The sequence below is a fragment of the Muscardinus avellanarius genome (assembly GCF_963383645.1).
Source record: "Muscardinus avellanarius genome assembly, chromosome: 15".
Classification (NCBI taxonomy): Eukaryota; Metazoa; Chordata; class Mammalia; order Rodentia; family Gliridae; genus Muscardinus; species Muscardinus avellanarius.
Window position 1 is genome coordinate 85,700,093 of NC_137801.1, and position 17,456 is coordinate 85,717,548.

At 48.6% G+C, this 17,456-nt stretch overlaps 1 protein-coding gene across 1 annotated transcript; it reads right to left on the minus strand.

Annotated features, from left to right (window-relative positions):
• Positions 1-695: 695 nt before the first annotated feature.
• On the minus strand, positions 696-17,099 carry ST3GAL5 (ST3 beta-galactoside alpha-2,3-sialyltransferase 5; the record flags this gene model as incomplete). The annotated part of the gene is made up of 4 exons (XM_080712055.1): positions 16,807-17,099; positions 8,210-8,396; positions 5,319-5,477; positions 696-944 (listed from the first exon to the last, which is right to left on the minus strand). Exons 1-4 carry the CDS (start codon positions 17,082-17,084, stop codon positions 696-698), a joined length of 873 nt encoding a protein of 290 aa, XP_080568181.1. The 5' UTR covers positions 17,085-17,099.
• Between the last annotated feature and the right edge of the window lie 357 nt (positions 17,100-17,456).

The following is a 17,456-nucleotide window of genomic DNA, read 5'->3' on the forward strand; positions in this document are numbered from 1 at the left end:
CAGGACTCTGGATATTAGAGGTTTGTTTTGTCCTAATTTTTATAAGCCACCTGAGACAGAAGAACCTCTTAGATGAACACTTAAGTGCTTTGGAAGGGCAGTTAAAAAATAAAATAAAGTCTCCAGAAATTCGAGAGCTGTTATGATGACGGTGAAGACGGTGGCTTCTCCTCACAGGACTCGGAGGGCTGGAGCGTCTTGTGTGTCCCGGGCCCGCTGGGATCTCAGGACAGCTCCAAGTCTCCCGGCGCAGAGCAGACGACGGGCGAACACACCGAGCCGCGCGCTCTGGGAGCGGCGGGGCCTCCCTTGGCATGGCCAGAGGCCGCCCTTCCTGCGACGTCTCTATCTGGCGCTCCAGGTGCGTTTCACCCGGACAGAGTTTTTACAAATTAAATTACCCTCTTAAAAACACAATAAAAAACACTGTTCCATCCAACTCTCTTCGAAAAGTCTTTCCGATCCCATTCTTAAAGTTAACTTACAAAAGGTCTTGCGAAGGTAGAACACTGACTTCAAATAAATAGGAAAGAGGGGGAGAGCTAAACAGTTTCCGTGTTCATGTCTTAAATTAAAAGTTAAAAAACCGCCAGCTGCACGTGGAAGGACCTGCAGGGCGAAGCCCGGGACCGAGGCGACCTGAAACCGCCCCGGCCAGAGCTGGGTTTCCGTGGAGGTCTGGAGGTCCGCGGGGCTCAGAATTCGCAGTGGATGCCCCCGCTGAGGTCGCTCACCACGCCCGCTCTGACCAGCCGCAGCAGGAGCCTGGTCTCCGTGGTGACGTTATGCATGGTCTGCCAGTTCATGGCGGCCATGCATTGGCTGTCGAAGTAGTGCAGCGGCGTCCTGGGTTGACTGAGGTCGTAGCCGAAGCCCGCCAGGCTCACCTCGTCACACAGGTGCGTGGCTAAGACCACGGCAATAGCGCCGATCGTGGGCACGTTCTGAAACAGGACAAAGGCAAAAGGAGCGTTCAACTGGGGGTCGAACCTGTGTGTGTAGGGGGTGGGGTCTTCTTCTGGGCTACAGCCCTTCATCATCATCATCATTATTATTATTATTATTATTATTATTATTATTATTATTATTGTTTGCAGTACTGGAGATGGAACCCAGGGGCATTCTACCTCCGAGCTACACCCCCAGCCCTATTTTTTACTTTCTATTTGGAAACAGGGTCTCACTGAATTGCAAAGGGCCTCACTAAGTAGCTGAGGCTGGCCTCAAACCCGGATCCTCCTGTCTCAGCCTCCCAAATGCTAGGATTACAAGGATACGCCACCATGCCTGGCCCCCCCAGCGCTATTTCATTTCTTATTTTGATACAGGGTCTAAGTTGGTGAAGGTCTTGCTAAGTTCCTGAGGCTGGCCTCAAACCCGCAATCCTCCCATCTCAGCCTCCAAAGTACTGGGATTACAAGCATGTACCACCATGCCCGACTCCAAATATTAAAAGTCTCAGCACATTTTACCACCAGGGTTTGCACATTTCCTAGCATAGTAGCTTAACCTATCACAAAACTTCAAAGTCTAGCTCCCCATGCAGACTTGGACTCTCTATCCTGAAGTGAGGCCCATGATGGGGAGGAATGCTTTAACACAGCTCTGGGAGGCGGCCTGACAGTTCTTGAAACAAGAGGAAAAGCATTCTAAGACTTTAGCACCCGTCCTGCACACAGCGGCCAGAGTCACAAAGCCCGTCTCCACTCGGGCAGGATAAAATGTGCACAAGGTCTGCTCCTGGGCCGGCAGCCGCAGACCCCCACAGCCCCAGTCAGGCAGCCCCAGTCGGGCAGTCTCCGGAGTCTGTCCCTGTGTAGGCCCAGGCGCCCCTGGGGACCTGCGGCTACATCCCACTTCAGGCCCATCTGCTCTTCTGGCAAACAACAGGCCCAGACAATCTCCTGTGGCCAGCTGCTAAGTTTTAGTAAAATCAACCTTCTGGAACAGAGCTTCAGTCCTACCCCGGATATTCTTTTTTTAAACTTTTTTCCCACCCTGCTTAAGCAAGCACACTTTTTTTTTTTTTTTTTTTTTTTGCAGTATTGGTCATTTGACCACTGGGCACCACCTCCAGTCCTTTTAAACAGGCTCTTGCTATATTGCTGAGGCTGGCCTTGAACCTGAGATCTTCCTGCCTCGGCCTTCCAATTTCGGGATCACAGGTACGTGTGCTAACACGCTTGGCTCGGGAAGTACACCTTAGACCTAAACTGAAGATGCACGTTTGTTCTTTTTTAAAGGGATCCTACTGGCTCCGACTGAGCACGCCCAATGTCTGGGCCGTTCGGGACTCCATGTCACGGCTCCCTCGTCCCGACTGGCATCTGGCCAGGCCTCCTGGGAGACGCACATCTGGTGTCATGCTTTACTGGCTCTTCATCCCGTTCTTGGGTATAAAGCACTATGGCTGGGGTTAGGCCGGTGCTGGGGCCAGCGAGGCCGGGATCGGAGCCTGCCGTGAGGCAAGGCCGGTGCTAGGGCCTCCGAGGCTGGGATCGGAGCCTGCCGAGGGGTTAGGCCAGTGCCGGGGCCAGCGAGGCCGGGATCGGAGCCTGCCGTGAGGCAAGGCCGGTGCTGGGGCCTCCGAGGCTGGGATCGGAGCCTGCCGAGGGGTTAGGCCGGTGCTGGGGCCAGCGAGGCCGGGATTGGAGCCTGCCGTGAGGCAAGGCCGGTGCTGGGGCCTCTGAGGCCGGAATTGGAGCCTGCCGAGGGGTTAGGCCGGTGCCGGGGCCAGCGGCTGGCATCGGAGCCTTCTGTGAGGCAAGGCCGCTACTGAGGCCTCCGAGGCCGGGATAGGAGCCTGCCGAGGGGTTAGGCCCAATGATGGGGCCAGTGAGGCTGGGATCGGAGCCTGCCGTGAGGCAAGGCCGGTGCTGGGGCCTCTGAGGCCGGGATCGGAGTCTGCCAAGGGGTTAGGCCGGTGCCGGGGCCAGCAGCCAGCATCGGAGCCTGCTGTGAGGCTAGGCCGGTGCTGGGGCTTCCGAGGCCGGTATCGGAGCCTGCCTTGAGGCTAGGCTCGTGCTGGGGCCAGCGAGGCCGGGAACGGAGCCAGCCGATGTCAGGGCCTGTGAGACCAGAATCGGGGCCTCCCATGTCGCAAGGCCGTTGCTTGAGCCAGCGAGGTCTGGACCAGTCCACTGGGTAGCCAGGCCACTACTGGGGCCGTCAAGAGTGGGATTGGTACTTGCAACGCGGCATGCACAGAGAAATATTGCAGAAAATTAAAACCAGATGCTTCCCCTAATCAGCAGTAACTAGGAGGAAAGGGGCAACAGGAAGAGGTCGAGCTATAGAAAGGGCACTATAGTGAAGCAACTAAGGTGACCAATCAGAGGGTATGGAATAGGGGAGGATGGAGCCTCTTTAAAAACGCAGGAGGTACATAAACAAATGTATCAAAGTTAATCACCAAACAAGCATGGGATCGAGGGAGGGGGAGGGAATGGGATGGGGGCTGGATGAGGGCTAATTGGATGATGTGTGCTTGTATATCCTCTCAAGTCTTGTATTCCAATGTGATGTATGATTACAATGCACCAATAAAAATAAATTAAAAAAAAAAAAGCACGTGGCTGGCGAGCTTGCTTGGAAGCCTGCTGCTGACCCAACTGCAGACTGAGGCTTCCTTCTCTGAAATATCTGGGGCCGGACGTACTCTGGATATATTTGGATTTGGGATATTTTTAGACACATAAGACACTTGGGGCTGGAACCCACGCCTAAACATGGCATCCCCTTATGTCACACATGGGCCAGAGACAAATCACGTAAGAATATGGGGGGTACTTCCGAAATATGGAACCAGCTAAAATATTCATCAACAGATGAATGGAAGCCGGGCGTGGTGGCGCACACTTGTAATCCCAGCATTTGGGAGGCTGAGACCGGAGGATCGCGGTTCACAGACAGCCTCAAACACTTAGTGAGCCCCTTTGCAACTCAGTGAGACACTGTTTCAAAATAAAGAATAAAAAAAATTGGGCAGGGGGTATAGCTCAGAGGTCAAATGCCCCTGGGTTCCATCCCCAAACCGACCGCCCCTCACAAAGCCGGGCGTGGTGGTGCACGCTTGTAATCCCAGAGTTTGGGAGGCTGAGACAGGAGGATCGCACAGGTTCGAAGCCAGCCTCAGCTCCTTAGTGAGGCTCCCAGCAATTTAGTGAGACCCTGTTTCCAAGTAAAATATAAAATAGGTCTGGGAGTGTAGCCCGGAGGTAGAAGAGCCCCTGGGTTCTATCCTCAGTACCAACAACAACAACAACAAAACCCCAGATTAATGGATTATAAAACTATGGGGCATGTACAAAATAGAATTTTACTCAGCCAAAAAGAAGAACAAGATTATGTCATTTCAGGGAAATGGATGGAGGTGGAGAACATGATGCTGAGTAAGGTTAGTCGGTCACAAAAGTGAGAAATCGATGCTCTCTATGATACGGGGACGCGAGGGAGGAGGAGGGCCGTAGGAGGCGCTCTAGACGAGGAGGAGGAGCCACAGTGAGGAGCCTGACGAGGGCGACGCGAGGGGGGGACTCCCTGCACATCCATGCCGGTCACTGAGCCAGACGTGGGCGGAGGGAGGGGCTGGGAGACGTGTGTGCGTGTGCCTCCACCATCTTGTACTCCATGAAGATGCATGACCACAGCGCACCAATAAAAATAAATACATAAATAGCCGGGCGTGGTGGCGCACGCTTGTAATGCCCGCACTTGGGAGGCTGAGACAGGAGGATCGCGCAGGTTCGAAGCCAGCCTCAGCTACTTAGTGAGGCTCTCAGCAACTTAGTGAGACCCTGTTTCCAAATAAAATAGAAAATGGGTCTGGGAGTAAAGCCTGGAGGTAGAAAGCCTCTGGGTTCCACCCCCAGTACAATCAATCAATCAACAAAAAGAATACCAGGGGCAGGACTTGGGGAGCTGAAGCTCTGTTCCGGAAGGTCGATTAAATTTACCATCATCTATAAAGTGACAGTCAACATCAATTCCCACCTGGGTAGCTCCTAGGGTTTAAGTGCAAAAAGCTTTTCAGACCAACAAAGTGCCCGTGTGTCTCGCTGGTAGACAGTCCTGGGGTGAGAACACCTTGGTCAGCGTCTCCGTGACACAGAGAAGAGCTGACCATGCTCAGGAACAGGGAGAAGGCGACTTAGGCCACAAGGAACCTGAAACCAAGGCCCAGCGAGCCACGCACGGGGTGTCCCGTCCAGTCCACGGCCAGGCCTCCCAAGGGGCCACCACTGGGTACACGCAGGCGACGGGAACACAGGCCTCCCCTGGGGCGCAGCAACAGCTAACGCTGAGTGGCAAGTAAATACCTTGTCTTGGCCCCAGAGCCTCGGCCGAGGTGCTGAGTACTGCAGGATGTCAAAGGCGGTCTCCTTGATAATAACTGGATTCAAAATCCTGAACTGTTTTGGCTGTAGTGGGATTTTTTCTGCCACCTGCTTCCAGAAGAAGAGTCGTACCCAGAATGGCTAAGGAGAGAAAGCAATCATTAGGAATATTGAATATTGAATACTGAACCCGGCTAAGTAGGTTGAGGTCACAGGCATGGCCCCAGAGGGCCTTACGCCCAGCATTCTGCAGCGTATTAAGATCTACAGAGAGAGCCGGGCGTGGTGGGCGCGCTTGTCATCCCAGCATTCAGGAGGCTGAGAGGTGGGTCGAGGTTCGTGGACAGTCTCAGTTACTTAGTGAGGCCCTTTGCAACTCAGTGAGACCCTGTTTTATTTTATTTTATTTATTTTTTTTTTTTGGTGGTACTGGGGTTCCTGGAAGCCCTTCTACCTCCGGGCTACACTCCCAGACCTCTTTTTACGTTTTTTATATTTGGAAACAGGGTCTCCTAAGCCAGCGAGCGCAGCTGGCTTCGAACCTGCGCGATCCTCCTGTCTCTGCCTCCCAAGCGCGGGGATTACAAGCGTGCGCCACCACGCCCGGCCTGAGACCCTGTTTTAAAATAAAGATAAAAACTAGGGCTGAGGGTTTGCTCAAAAGTAGAGTGCCCCTGGGTTCCATCCCTACTACCGCAAAAAAAAAAAAAAAAAAAGATCCACGGAGGAGTGGGGTACGATGGCACATGCGCTAATCCCAGTACTTGGGAGGCTGAGACAGGAGGATCACAAGTTTGAGAAAAGCCTCAGCAAGTTAGCGAGGCCTGCTGCAATTTAGTTAGAAGCCTGTTTCAAAAAATAAAAAATAGCTGGGCGTGGTGGCACACACCTTGTAATCCCCGCGCTTGGGAGGCGGAGACAGGAGGATCGCGCAGGTTCGAAGCCAGACATGCTGGCTTAAGAGACTGTTTCCACATAGGTCTGGGAGTGTAGCCCAGAGGTAGAAGGGCTTCCAGGAACCCCAGTACCACAAAAAACAAATTAAATAAATAAATAATAAATAGTGTTGGGCGTGATGGCGCACGCTTGTAATCTCCATGCTTCGGAAGTGAAGACAGGAGGATTGCGCAGATTTGCCCTGTTTCCAAATAAAAAAAGTATAAAATAGGTCTGGGAGTGTAGCCCAGCGGTAGAAAGGTTTCCAGGAACCCCAGTACCACAAAAAATAAAAATAAAAAAATAATCCAGGCATGGTGGTGCACACTTGTAATCCCAACCAGCATTCAGGAGGCTGAGACTGGAGAATCGTGGTTTGTAGACAGCCTCAGCCACTTAGTGAGATCCTGTTTCAAAATAAAAGAATAAAGCCAGGCGTGGTGACACACACTTGTAATCCCAGCATTCGGGAGGCTGAGACCGGAGGATCACGGTTCACAGACAGCCTCAGCTACTTAGTGAGGCCCTCCGCAACTCAGTAAGACCCTGTTCCAAAATAAAGAATAAAAAAACAGGGCAGTGGGTGTAGCTCGGAGGTCAAATGCCTCTGGGTTCCATCCCCAGACCCGCAAAGTAAATAAATAAATAAATAAATAATTTTTTAAAAAATAGGACAGGGGGTGTAGCTTGGAGGTTGAATGCCCCTGGGTTCCCCCTCTAGACCCGCAAAAATAAATAAATAAATAAATAAAAATTAAAAATAAAATAAAAATAAAAAGGGCTAGTTAGGGGTGAAGCTTGGAACTAGGATGCCCCTGGGTTCAACACCCACTGCCAAAAAGAAACTATGGAAATCTGTGTCTCGATTTGAAAAATAACTCTGAAGGACCCACTTTATAATGACGTAATGGCGGTGGCACTCGACAAGGAGAGGGACTGTCGAATCGGGTCTTGTTTGTTTCAGGAGAAGTCCCTCAGGGAACGGCCTGAGTCAGGAAGCACCTTCAAGAGCTGCAGCCGCCGCCGCCCAGGAAGGAAAGAGGCCCAACTTACGGGCGCTAAGTGGCGTGGGTCCCCGCCAGCGGGCGGCACCTGCCACGCCACCCACCCCATTTCCTAGTCCCATAATGTGGCTTGGCAGAGAGCCAAGCCACTTCCTTTTTCCACTAGAACGCCTTCCCAATAGAAAAACCCAGAAGGCCACGATAACCTGCACAGAACTAAGCTTTATATATGATACTCTTCGCCATGAGCTTACGTGCAAAGTCTAATATGTCCTAATTGGTTTTATGGTTTTTTTTTTTTTACTGGGGATGGAGCCCAGGGGCATTCTACCTCTGAGCTCCACCCCCAGCCCTAGTTTTTACTCTTTATTTTGAAACAGGGTTTTACTGAGTTGCAGAGGGCCTCACTAAGTAGCTGAGGCTGTCCATAAACTGCGACTCTCCTGTCTCAGCCTCCCAAAAACTGGGATCACAAGTGTGCACCACCACGCCCGGCTTTGTCCTACTGGTTTTGCACACAATTTGTGCAAAGCTAATTTGTGCAGGTGTATAAAAATGCACACAAAGCTGGGCGTGGTGGCGCACGCTTGTAATCCCCACGCTTGGGAGGCGGAGACCGGAGGATTGCGCAGGTTCACAGCCAGCCTCTCTGGCTTGAGAGACCCTGTTTCAAAATAAAGAATAAAAATAGGGCTGGAGCTGTAGCCTGGAGGTAGAATGCTCCTGGGTTCCATCCCCAGTACTGAAAATAAATAAATAAATAAATAAATAAATAAATAAATAAATAAAATAAAAAGGTCTGTGGCTGTAGCTCAGAGGTGAAGCAGTCCTGGCATCAATCCTCAGTTACCACAAACAAACAAACAAATATTTGAGCCTCTGTGTCCTACCAAGGAATACTTGCAGACCGGGGCTCTTGTGGGGCTTGCTTACCAGGGTTTCATTTTTTACCATTGCTTGAAGCCAGTTGAAATCCACACTCTTAAATAAAACAACAACAAACAAGTCATTGGCCTGATACTCCACGGCAGAGAGCGGCGCGCCCTCGGGGTACGTCATCCGGATGGTGGTCTTGTTGCCAACGTGCTCAGAATAGCCCTCCACAGGCGCGCTGTTCAACCTGGTGATGGCAAGGGGCGGCTGAGGGCGAGCCGCCCGCCACCGCCCCATCACGAGACCGCGCCACGCTACCACCGCTATCAGGACCAGGTAGGGCGGCCGTCCTCCCCGCTGCCTTGTCCCCACACGGCTCTGTCCTTCTGTGTGTGTGTAAGTGAGGCCCTCGGTCCTGACAGAACCCCTAAACCTACCCTGCGAGGTCCTGATACTCTAAGCCATCCTGATTCTCTAAGCCAAGCCCAAAGCATTACACTGTGGGTTTTCTCTGGGTTAAAGTTGCCTTGAAATTCTCCCCCTGAGCCCAGAACACTAGTGGTTCTTGCTAAAATTTCTTTTGCATGTGTGCAGTACTGGGAATTTAACTCAGGGGCATTCTACCTCCAACCTACACTCCCAGCCCTGTTTTATTTTTATCTGGAAATCTCGCTAGGTTGAGGCAAGTCTCACACTGTGAGGCTGTCCTTGAACCTGGATCCTCCTGTCTCAGCCTTCCAAGTTCTGGGATCGCAAGCGCCCGCCACCACACCCGACTCTTGTGCTAACATTTCTAAATGAAAATCAAAAGTGAAAACCTCCAGATTGGAGTAAGGCAGGTACAAACTGTAGTTCCGCAGGTGGGGGGCACAGGAGGGCACGGGGGGTGCAACCTGGCTTCCTCATGTATATACATTTTCTCGTGTTTATTGGCCGTTTGTATTTCTTCTTTTGTGAAGCATGTATTTAGTTCAACTGTCCATTTCTGTGGTACTGGGGATGGAACCCAGGGCATCACACCTCTGAGCTACAGCCCCAGCCCTATTTTTCAGTCTTTTTAAAAAATTTTTGAGCCGGGCGTGGTGGCGCACGCTTCTAATCCCCGCGCTTGGGAGGCAAAGACAGGAAGATTGCGCAGGTTCGAAGCCAGCCGCGCGCGCTGGCTTAGGACACCCTGTTTCCAAATAAAAATGTAAAAAGAGGTCTGGGAGTGTAGCACGGAGGTAGAAAGGCTTCCAGGAACCCCAGTACCACCAAAAAAAAAAAAAAAAAAAAAAAAAATTGAAACGGTCTAAGTTGCAAAGGGCCTCACTAAGCAGCTGAGGCTGTCCATGAACCGCGATCCTCCAGTCTCAGCCTCCCGAATGCTGGGATGACAAGCGTGCGCCACCACGCCGGCCTCAACTGTCCCTTTCTTGATTGGGTTGTTTTATAGTGTTAATTCTTTTCGTCATTTATTCTAGATATTTGTCCTTTGTCAGAGTATGGCAAAGATTTTTTCCCCACTTGGTCACCTCTTTTTTAAAGACTCCTGATGGTTTCCTTTGCTGAACAGAAACTTTTTAATTTAATGACATCCCACGTATTAATTCTTTTTTAATTTCCTGGGCTCCGGGGATCTTACTGAGGAAGTTTCTACCGGTGCCTCTATGTTGGACTGTTAGCCCTCTGCCCTCTTGAGTCATTTCAAAGCCTCTAGTATAATTCCCAGGTCTTTGGATCCATCTCGAGGTGACTCTTAATGCAGGGTGAAAGACTGGGGTTGGCTTCACCTTATGACAAACAGTCTGGCTTCCCAACACCATTTGGTGAAAAGGCTTATGTTTCCGGAAACTTTGTAAAAAAAATCAATTGGCTATAAGTGTGCGGTTTTGTATCTGTATCTTCTATTCTGTTCCATTGCGTCTGTTTGTCTGTCTCTCTCTCTCTCTCTTTTTATTGGTACTGGTGATAGAACCCAGGGACATTCTACCTCCAAACTACACCCCAACCCCATTTTTTATTCTTTATTTTGAAACAGGGTCTCACTGAGTTGCAAAAGACCTCAGTAAGTAGCTGAGGCTGTCCACGAACCGCGATCCTCCGGTCTCAGCCTCCCGAGTGCTGGGATGACAAGCGTGCGCCACCACGCCCGGCTGCATGTATCTTTTTCTGTGTGCCAATACCGTGCTGTCTTTATTACTAGAGCTCTGTAATATAATTTGAAGTCAGGTATTGTAATGCCTCCTGCAAGTTCTTGTTGCTGAGAATTGTTTTAGCTATTCTGGGTCTTTTGTTTCACCATATGAAAGTTAAGACTTTTCTATGTCTGTGAAGAATGACATTGGCATTTTGAGGGGGACTGCGCTCACTCTGGAGATCACCCTGGGAAGAACAGCCATTTTGGAGTTTATTCTACCTATCCAAGAGTAAGCTCTTTCCATCCACTGAGATATTCTCCAACGTCTTTTTTTAGTGCTTTTGTCATTTCCATTGTAGAGGTCTTTTACCTCCTAGGCCTGACGACTGATTCCTAAGGATTTTATTGACTTCCTTGAGGTTTGTGAATGGAACTGTTTTCTGGGTTTGCCAGCGGGCCGGTGGTTAGCATACGGAGAGGCTGCTGAGTAGCTCAGCAGACAGCAGACACTTGGAATCTCAGCACTTGGGAGGCTGAGGCAGGAGAGCAGGTTCACGGCCTCAGCAGCTTTGTGAGACTCTCTGTGACCCAGTTACATTCTGTTTCAAAATAAAAATAGAGCTCGAGATACAGCTCAGAGGTAGGATTTCCCCGAGTTCAATCCCAAGTACTCCTACTCCCCCCCAAAAAAACCCCGATTTTTGTACTTTGTGTGCGTGTGTGTTACTGAGGACAGAACCCAGGGGCTTTCTACCTCCGGGCTGTACTCCCAGCCCTATTTTATACTTTATTTGGAAACAGGGTCTAAGCTGCTGAGAGCCTCGCTCAGTAGCTGAGGCTGGCTTCCAACCTGCGCGATCCTCCTGTAGCAGCCTCCCAAGGGCGGGGATCACAAACGCGCCACCACGCCCGGCTGGTACACTGATTTTTATCCTGCTACTCTGCCGAATCAGCCCTAGAAGTCTTTTGGTTGAGGGCTTTGGGTCTTCTTAAGTACAGAATGGTGTCATCTACAAATAGGGATAATTTCAGCTCTTTTTTTTTTTTTTCTATTTATGTTCCTCTGATCTTTCTCTTGCCTTATAACAATCTGGCTAGTTTTGAGTACAGTATTGGAAAGGGGTGGTGATAGTGGGCATCCTTGTCTTAGTCCCGATTTTCTAGAGCCTTCCCCCGGTTTTTCCCCATTCAATATGATGCTGGCTTTGGGCTTACTGTATATTACCTTTATAATGCTAAGTTCCTTCTATCCAAATTTCTGCAGTGTTTCTAACATGAATGGGTGTTAGGTTTTGTCAGATGCTTGTCCAGCATCTACTGAGACGATCGTGTAATTTTTGTTGTTAGTTCTATTTATGTGGTGGGCTGCACGCATTGATTTGCATGTGTTGAACCAGTCTTGCATCCCTGGAAGGAAACCAACATGGTTATCGTGTACTATTTCCTTGAAATGGGTCTGAATGCCTCTCATTAGTACTTTGTTTAAAATTTTTGCATCTATGTTCAGTCAGGATATTATTATGTGATTTTATGTTTTTGAGGTATCAATTTGGTTTTTGTATTAAGGTGATACTTGCCTCACAGAAGGAGTTTGGAAGAATTCTACCTTTCTATTTTATGGAATACTTTGTAAAGAATTTGGTTTAATTCTTCTATAAAGGGTTCAAAGAATTCAGCTTGGAATCCATCTGGATTTGGATTTTATTGATGTCTGTCTGTCTTTCTTTCTTTCTTTCTTTCTTTCTTTCTTTCTTTCTTTTTTTTTTTTTTTTTTGGTGGTACTGGGGTTCCTGGAAGCCCTTCTACCTCCGGGCTATACTCCCAGACCTATTTTACATTTTTATTGGGAAACAGGGTCTCTTAAGCCAGCGAGACTGGCTCCGAACCAGCGTGATCCTCCCGTCTCTGCCTCCCAAGCACGGGGATTACAAGCGTGCGCCACCGCGCCCGGCCATTTTTCTTTCTTTTTTATGACACTGGGGATTGAACTCAAGGGCGTTCTACTTCTAATAAAAAGTCCTCTTTTATTTATTTTGAAACAGGGTCAACGCTGCTGAGGTTGGCTGTGAAATTGTGATCCTCCCGTCTCAGCCTCCCAAGTACTGAAATTACAAGTGTGTGTCACCACACCCAGCTTCTAGTTCTTTCTTTGCCATCGGTCAGTTTAGGTTTTATAAATCCTCTTGCTTCAGGTTAGGGAAGTGTGTGCGTCTGGAAATCTGCTAATGTTTTCTGCTTTCCGGCCTACTGAAGTGTAAATTTCCCAAAGAGTTTGTGGTGATGTCTTCATTTTTACTTCTTACCTCGGTCATTTAGGTTGGTTCTTTTTTTCTTTTTTCTTTGCAGTACTAGGGATGGAACCCAGGGGCATTCTACCTCTGAGCTACACCCTAGTCCCATTTTTTACATTTTTATTTGAAGCAGGGTCTCACTGAGTTGCAGAGGGCCTCGCTAAGTAGCTGAGGCTGTCCGCGAACCGCCATCCTCCTGTCTCAGCCTCCTGAGTGCTGAGATTACAAGCCTGTGCCACCACGCCTGGCAGGTTGGTTCTTTCTTTTTGTTAGGATGGCTAAGGGCTTATCAATATTTTTTATTTTTATTTTATTTGCGGTACTGGGGACGGAACCCAGGGGCATTCTATCTCCGAGCTATACCCCCAGCTCTATTTTTACTCTTTTTTTTTTTTCTGGTGGTACTGGGGGTGGAACCCAGGGGCTTTCTACCTCCGGGTTCAGACCTATTTTTATATTTTATTAGGAAACAGGGTCTCACTAAGTTGCTGAGAGCCTCACTAAGCAGCTGAGGCTGGTTTCGAACCTGTGCGATCCTCCTGTCTCAGCCTCCTGAGCACAGGGATTACAAGTGTGCGCCACCATACCCGGTTTACTCTTTATTTTGAAACAGAGTCTCACTGAGTTGCAAAGGGCCTCACTAAGTAGCTGAGGCTGGCCACTAACCATGATCCTCCTATCTCAGCCTCCCAAATGCTGGGATTGTAAGCGTGAGCCACCACGCCTGGCCTTGTTTATCTTTTCAAAAACCTGTTTTTCGTTTTGTTGATCTTTTAATTATTGTTGTTTGCTTTTGTTTTTTGCAGTACTGGAGATGGAAGCAGGGGCATTCTACCTCTGAGCTACACCCCAAACCCTATTTTTTATTCTTTATTTTGAAACAGGGTCTCACTGAGTTGCAGAGGGCCTCACTAAGTAGCAGAGGACCTGGCGTGGTGGCGCATACCTGTCATCCTAAAGCTTAGGAGGCTGAGACAGGAGGATCAAGGCCAGCAGAGGCCTCCAGCAACTTAGCGAGACCCTTTTAATGCTGGGCCTGGTGGCGCACGCTTGTAATCCCAGCGCTTGGGAGGCTGAGACAGGAGGATCGCACGGGTTCGAAGCCAGCCTCAGCTACTTAGTGAGGCTCTCAGCAACTTAGTGAGACCCTGTTTCCAAATAAAATATAAAAAAGGTCTGGGAGTAGAGCCTGGAGGTAGAAAGCCTCTGAGTTCCACCCCCAGTACCACCAAAATAAATAAATAAAAAATAAAACAGGGTCTCACTAAGTTGCAAAGAGCCTCACTAAGTGGCTGAGGCTGTCCGCGAACCGCCATCCTCCTGTCTCAGCCTCCCGAATGCTGGGATTACAAGCCTGTGCCACCATGCCCGGTTTGGTGACTTGGTTTTTCTTATGTGGGCACTCAATGCTATAAATTTTCTTCTTAAAACTTCTTCAAAGTGTTCCATAGACTTTGGTGTGTTGTGTCCTGATTTTTTTTTTTATTTCTAGGATTTTTAAAATTTCTCTCCTTATTTCTTCTATGATCTATTTCTTATTCAAGAGTGTATTATTTAGTCTCCATGTGTTTATGTAGTTTCTTTGGATCTTCCTGTTGTTAATTTCTACTTACTTTCATTCTGTTATGATCTGAAAAGATACAAGAACTTATATTACTGGTCCTTGTTTTGTGGTCAAGAATATGGTCTGTTTTGGAAAAGCTTCCATAAGCAGGTGAAAAAAAATGTATATTCAGCTGTTGTTAGTTAAAATATCCTGTATATGTCTACTAGGTCCATTTGGTTTACAGGTTTCTTCAGGTATGAAAAGGAGATCTAGTGGTATGAAAGGTGTGTTGACGTTTCCCAATATTTTTTTTTAATCATATCTTCTTACTGGATTGTCCCTTTCATCAGTAAGAAATGACCTGCTTTGTCTCTTTTGATAAAGTTTGACTTAAAGTGGTTTTGGTCTCCATTAGCATAGAATATGTTTTTCCTATCCTTTTACCATTAGCCTGTAAGTATCTCTGCCTGTCAGGTGAGTTTCTTGCAAGCAGGATATAGGTAGATAGTCCATCTACAATGTCAATCTATGCATTTATTTATTTATTTATTTATTTATTTATTTATTTATTTATTTATTTATTTTGCAGTACTGGGGATAGAACCCAGGGATGTTCTACTTTGAGTTACACCCCAGCCCTATTTTTTAATTCTTATTTTAAAACCAGGTCTCCCTGAGTTGCAGAGGGCCTCACTAAGTAGCTGAGGCTGTCTGCGATCCACGATCCTCCTGTCTCAGCCTCTCGAATGCTGGGATTACAAGCGTGCGCCACCATGCCCAGCTCAGTCTATGCCTTTTAAGAGGAGAATTTAGACCACTAACATTCAATGTTACTACTGAGAGAAGACTTTTATTTCCTGTTATTTTGAGCTATATTTTCTGTTTGATATAGTGCTATTTCTGCTTCACTCTGTTGTTCACCTGGTAGAATTCATCCTTTCTCAGGTTCTGATATTTATTTATTTTTAATTAATTAATTAATTACTTTTTTGTGGGTCTGGAGATGGAACCGAGGGGCATTCGACCTCCAAGCTACACCCCCAGCCCTATTTTTTATTCTTTATTTTGAAACCGGGTCTCACTGAGTCGCAGAGGGCCTCACTAAGTAGCTGAGACTGTCTGTGAACCGTGATCCTCCAGGTCTCAGCCTCCCGAATGCTGGGATTACAAGCGTGCGCCACCACGCCCGGCTCTCAACCTGCCTTTTGGACTCAGTCTGAGTTACAATTCCACTGTGTGTGTGGCCCGAGGCCGCTGCTGCATGTGTCTCCTACACCAGGCTCTCTCTCACGCGCGTGCGCATTCTCGTCCTATATGACGCGGGACTGAGTTTGGACCCAGCTCCCTCCATGTTCAGCTCTACAAAACCACTAAGACAGAGACAACTTACTACAGTGTCAGGCCTGGACACAGCCACGTCACTCCTACTTTAAAGAACTTCTCCAAGGAAATAATCTGAGATGTATATAAGGACACGTAGACAAGAACGTGTAAACCACGTGACACTATCAGAGAAAACTAGAAATAGTTGCTGGGTGTGGTGGCGCAGGCCTGTAATCCCAGCACTTGGGAGACTGAGAGAGGAGGATTGCAGGTTTAAGGCCAGCCTCAGCTACTTAGTGAGGCCCTCTGCAACTCAGTGAGACCCTGTTCAAAATAAAGAACTAAAAATTAAAGCTGGGCGTGGTGGCGCACGCCTGTAATCCCTGCGCTTGGGAGGCTGAGACAGGAGGATCGCACGGGTTCGAAGCCAGCCTCAGCTACTTAGTGAGGCTCTCAGCAACTTAGTGAGACCCTGTTTCCAAATAAAATATAAAAAAAGGTCTGGGAGTATAGCCTGGAGGTAGAAAGCCCCTGGGTTCCACCCCCACTACCACCAAAAAAATAAACAAATAAATAAAAATTAAAAAAATTAAAATAGTGCTGGAGTGTGGCTCAGAGGTAGAAGGCCCTTGGGTTCATTTCCTAGTACATAAATAAATATATAAAGTGAAAAAAAAAAAAAAACAACTTGAAACTTTTGAAATGTCCAGCAACAAATCATTAAAGAACTTACATTTTCATACAGAGGAGGGCTGCGAATATTTAATGACCACAGCAACTCTTCCTCATATCAGCACAAATGCACTTAAAGTGTATTTATAAAATAAAACTGGAAGCCGGGCGCGGGGGCGCACACTTTAACCCCAGCATTCGGGAGGCCGAGACAGGACGATCGCAGTTCATAGCCAGTCTCAGTGACTTAGTGAGGCCCTTTGCAACTCAGTGAGACCCTGTTTCAAATAAAGAATAAAAAAATAGGGCTGGGGGTGGAGCTCGGAGGTAGAATGCCCTGGGTTCCATCCCCAGTACCGCAAAAAAACTTAAAAAAAAAAAAAAAAACTGGAAAAAAAGCAAATGAACAGTGGTTGATTATTTGTGCTAAGACTATTATTTTCTTCCTTATGTTTTTCTGGATCTTTAATAATAAACATATTTTACTTTTATAATCAGAGAACTCTCTTTTCTATACTGGGTATTGAACCCAGGGCATCCTGTCTGTCTGCCCGGCCAGCCCCAGGCCGCTCTCCGGCGCGTCTGGTCTCACCCGCCCGGTGGTCCTCTCCTCTCTTCTGCAGGCTCAGCTCCCCCCACTGTTCCCGGAGCTACACTGACCCTGGGAGCTGGATCCCAGCGAAGGGCGGTTTGCAAAGCAAGGTACCTTATCACAACGTCGAACTGGTTGAGGGCGCGGCCCAGTCCCAGCCCCTGCAGGATCCCACCGCTGCCCATCACCACGCAGCGTGTGCACGGTTTCTCCCGCAAGTGCTCAGGAAAGTCGCGCTCGGGCAAGAGCTCCAAGAGGGCCTGGACCTTACTGGAGAACTTCTGGAAGCCGAAGGGAGGGCCGTACTCGCACTCGGCGCCGCCCGCTCTGGGTGCCGTCTGCACGAACGGGGCCAGGTCCACGCGGTACCTCTGCTCGAACAGCTGCGCCATCGCAGTCTTGGCAAAGGCAGGGCGGCACTCCTTCTGCAGGACGTGCTGAGCGTGTCTCTGCGCCCTCTGGAACGGAATCACCCCAGCCTGAGTTTAAGAACCTCCAGTGCTAGCCCTACACTTGGGGGTTTCTGTCCTCGGTATCTGCTGTAGCTCCCTTTGGCTATTACCTTTTTTTTTTTTTTTTTTTTTTTGCGGGTCTGGGGATGGAACCCAGAGGCATTTGACCTCTGAGCTGCATCCATCCCCTGCCCTACTTTTTATTCTTTATTTTGAAACAGGTTCTCACTAAGTTGCGGAGGGCCTCACTAAGTAGCTGAGGCTGGCCACAACCTCGATCCTCCAGTCTCAGCCTCCCGAATGCTGGGATTG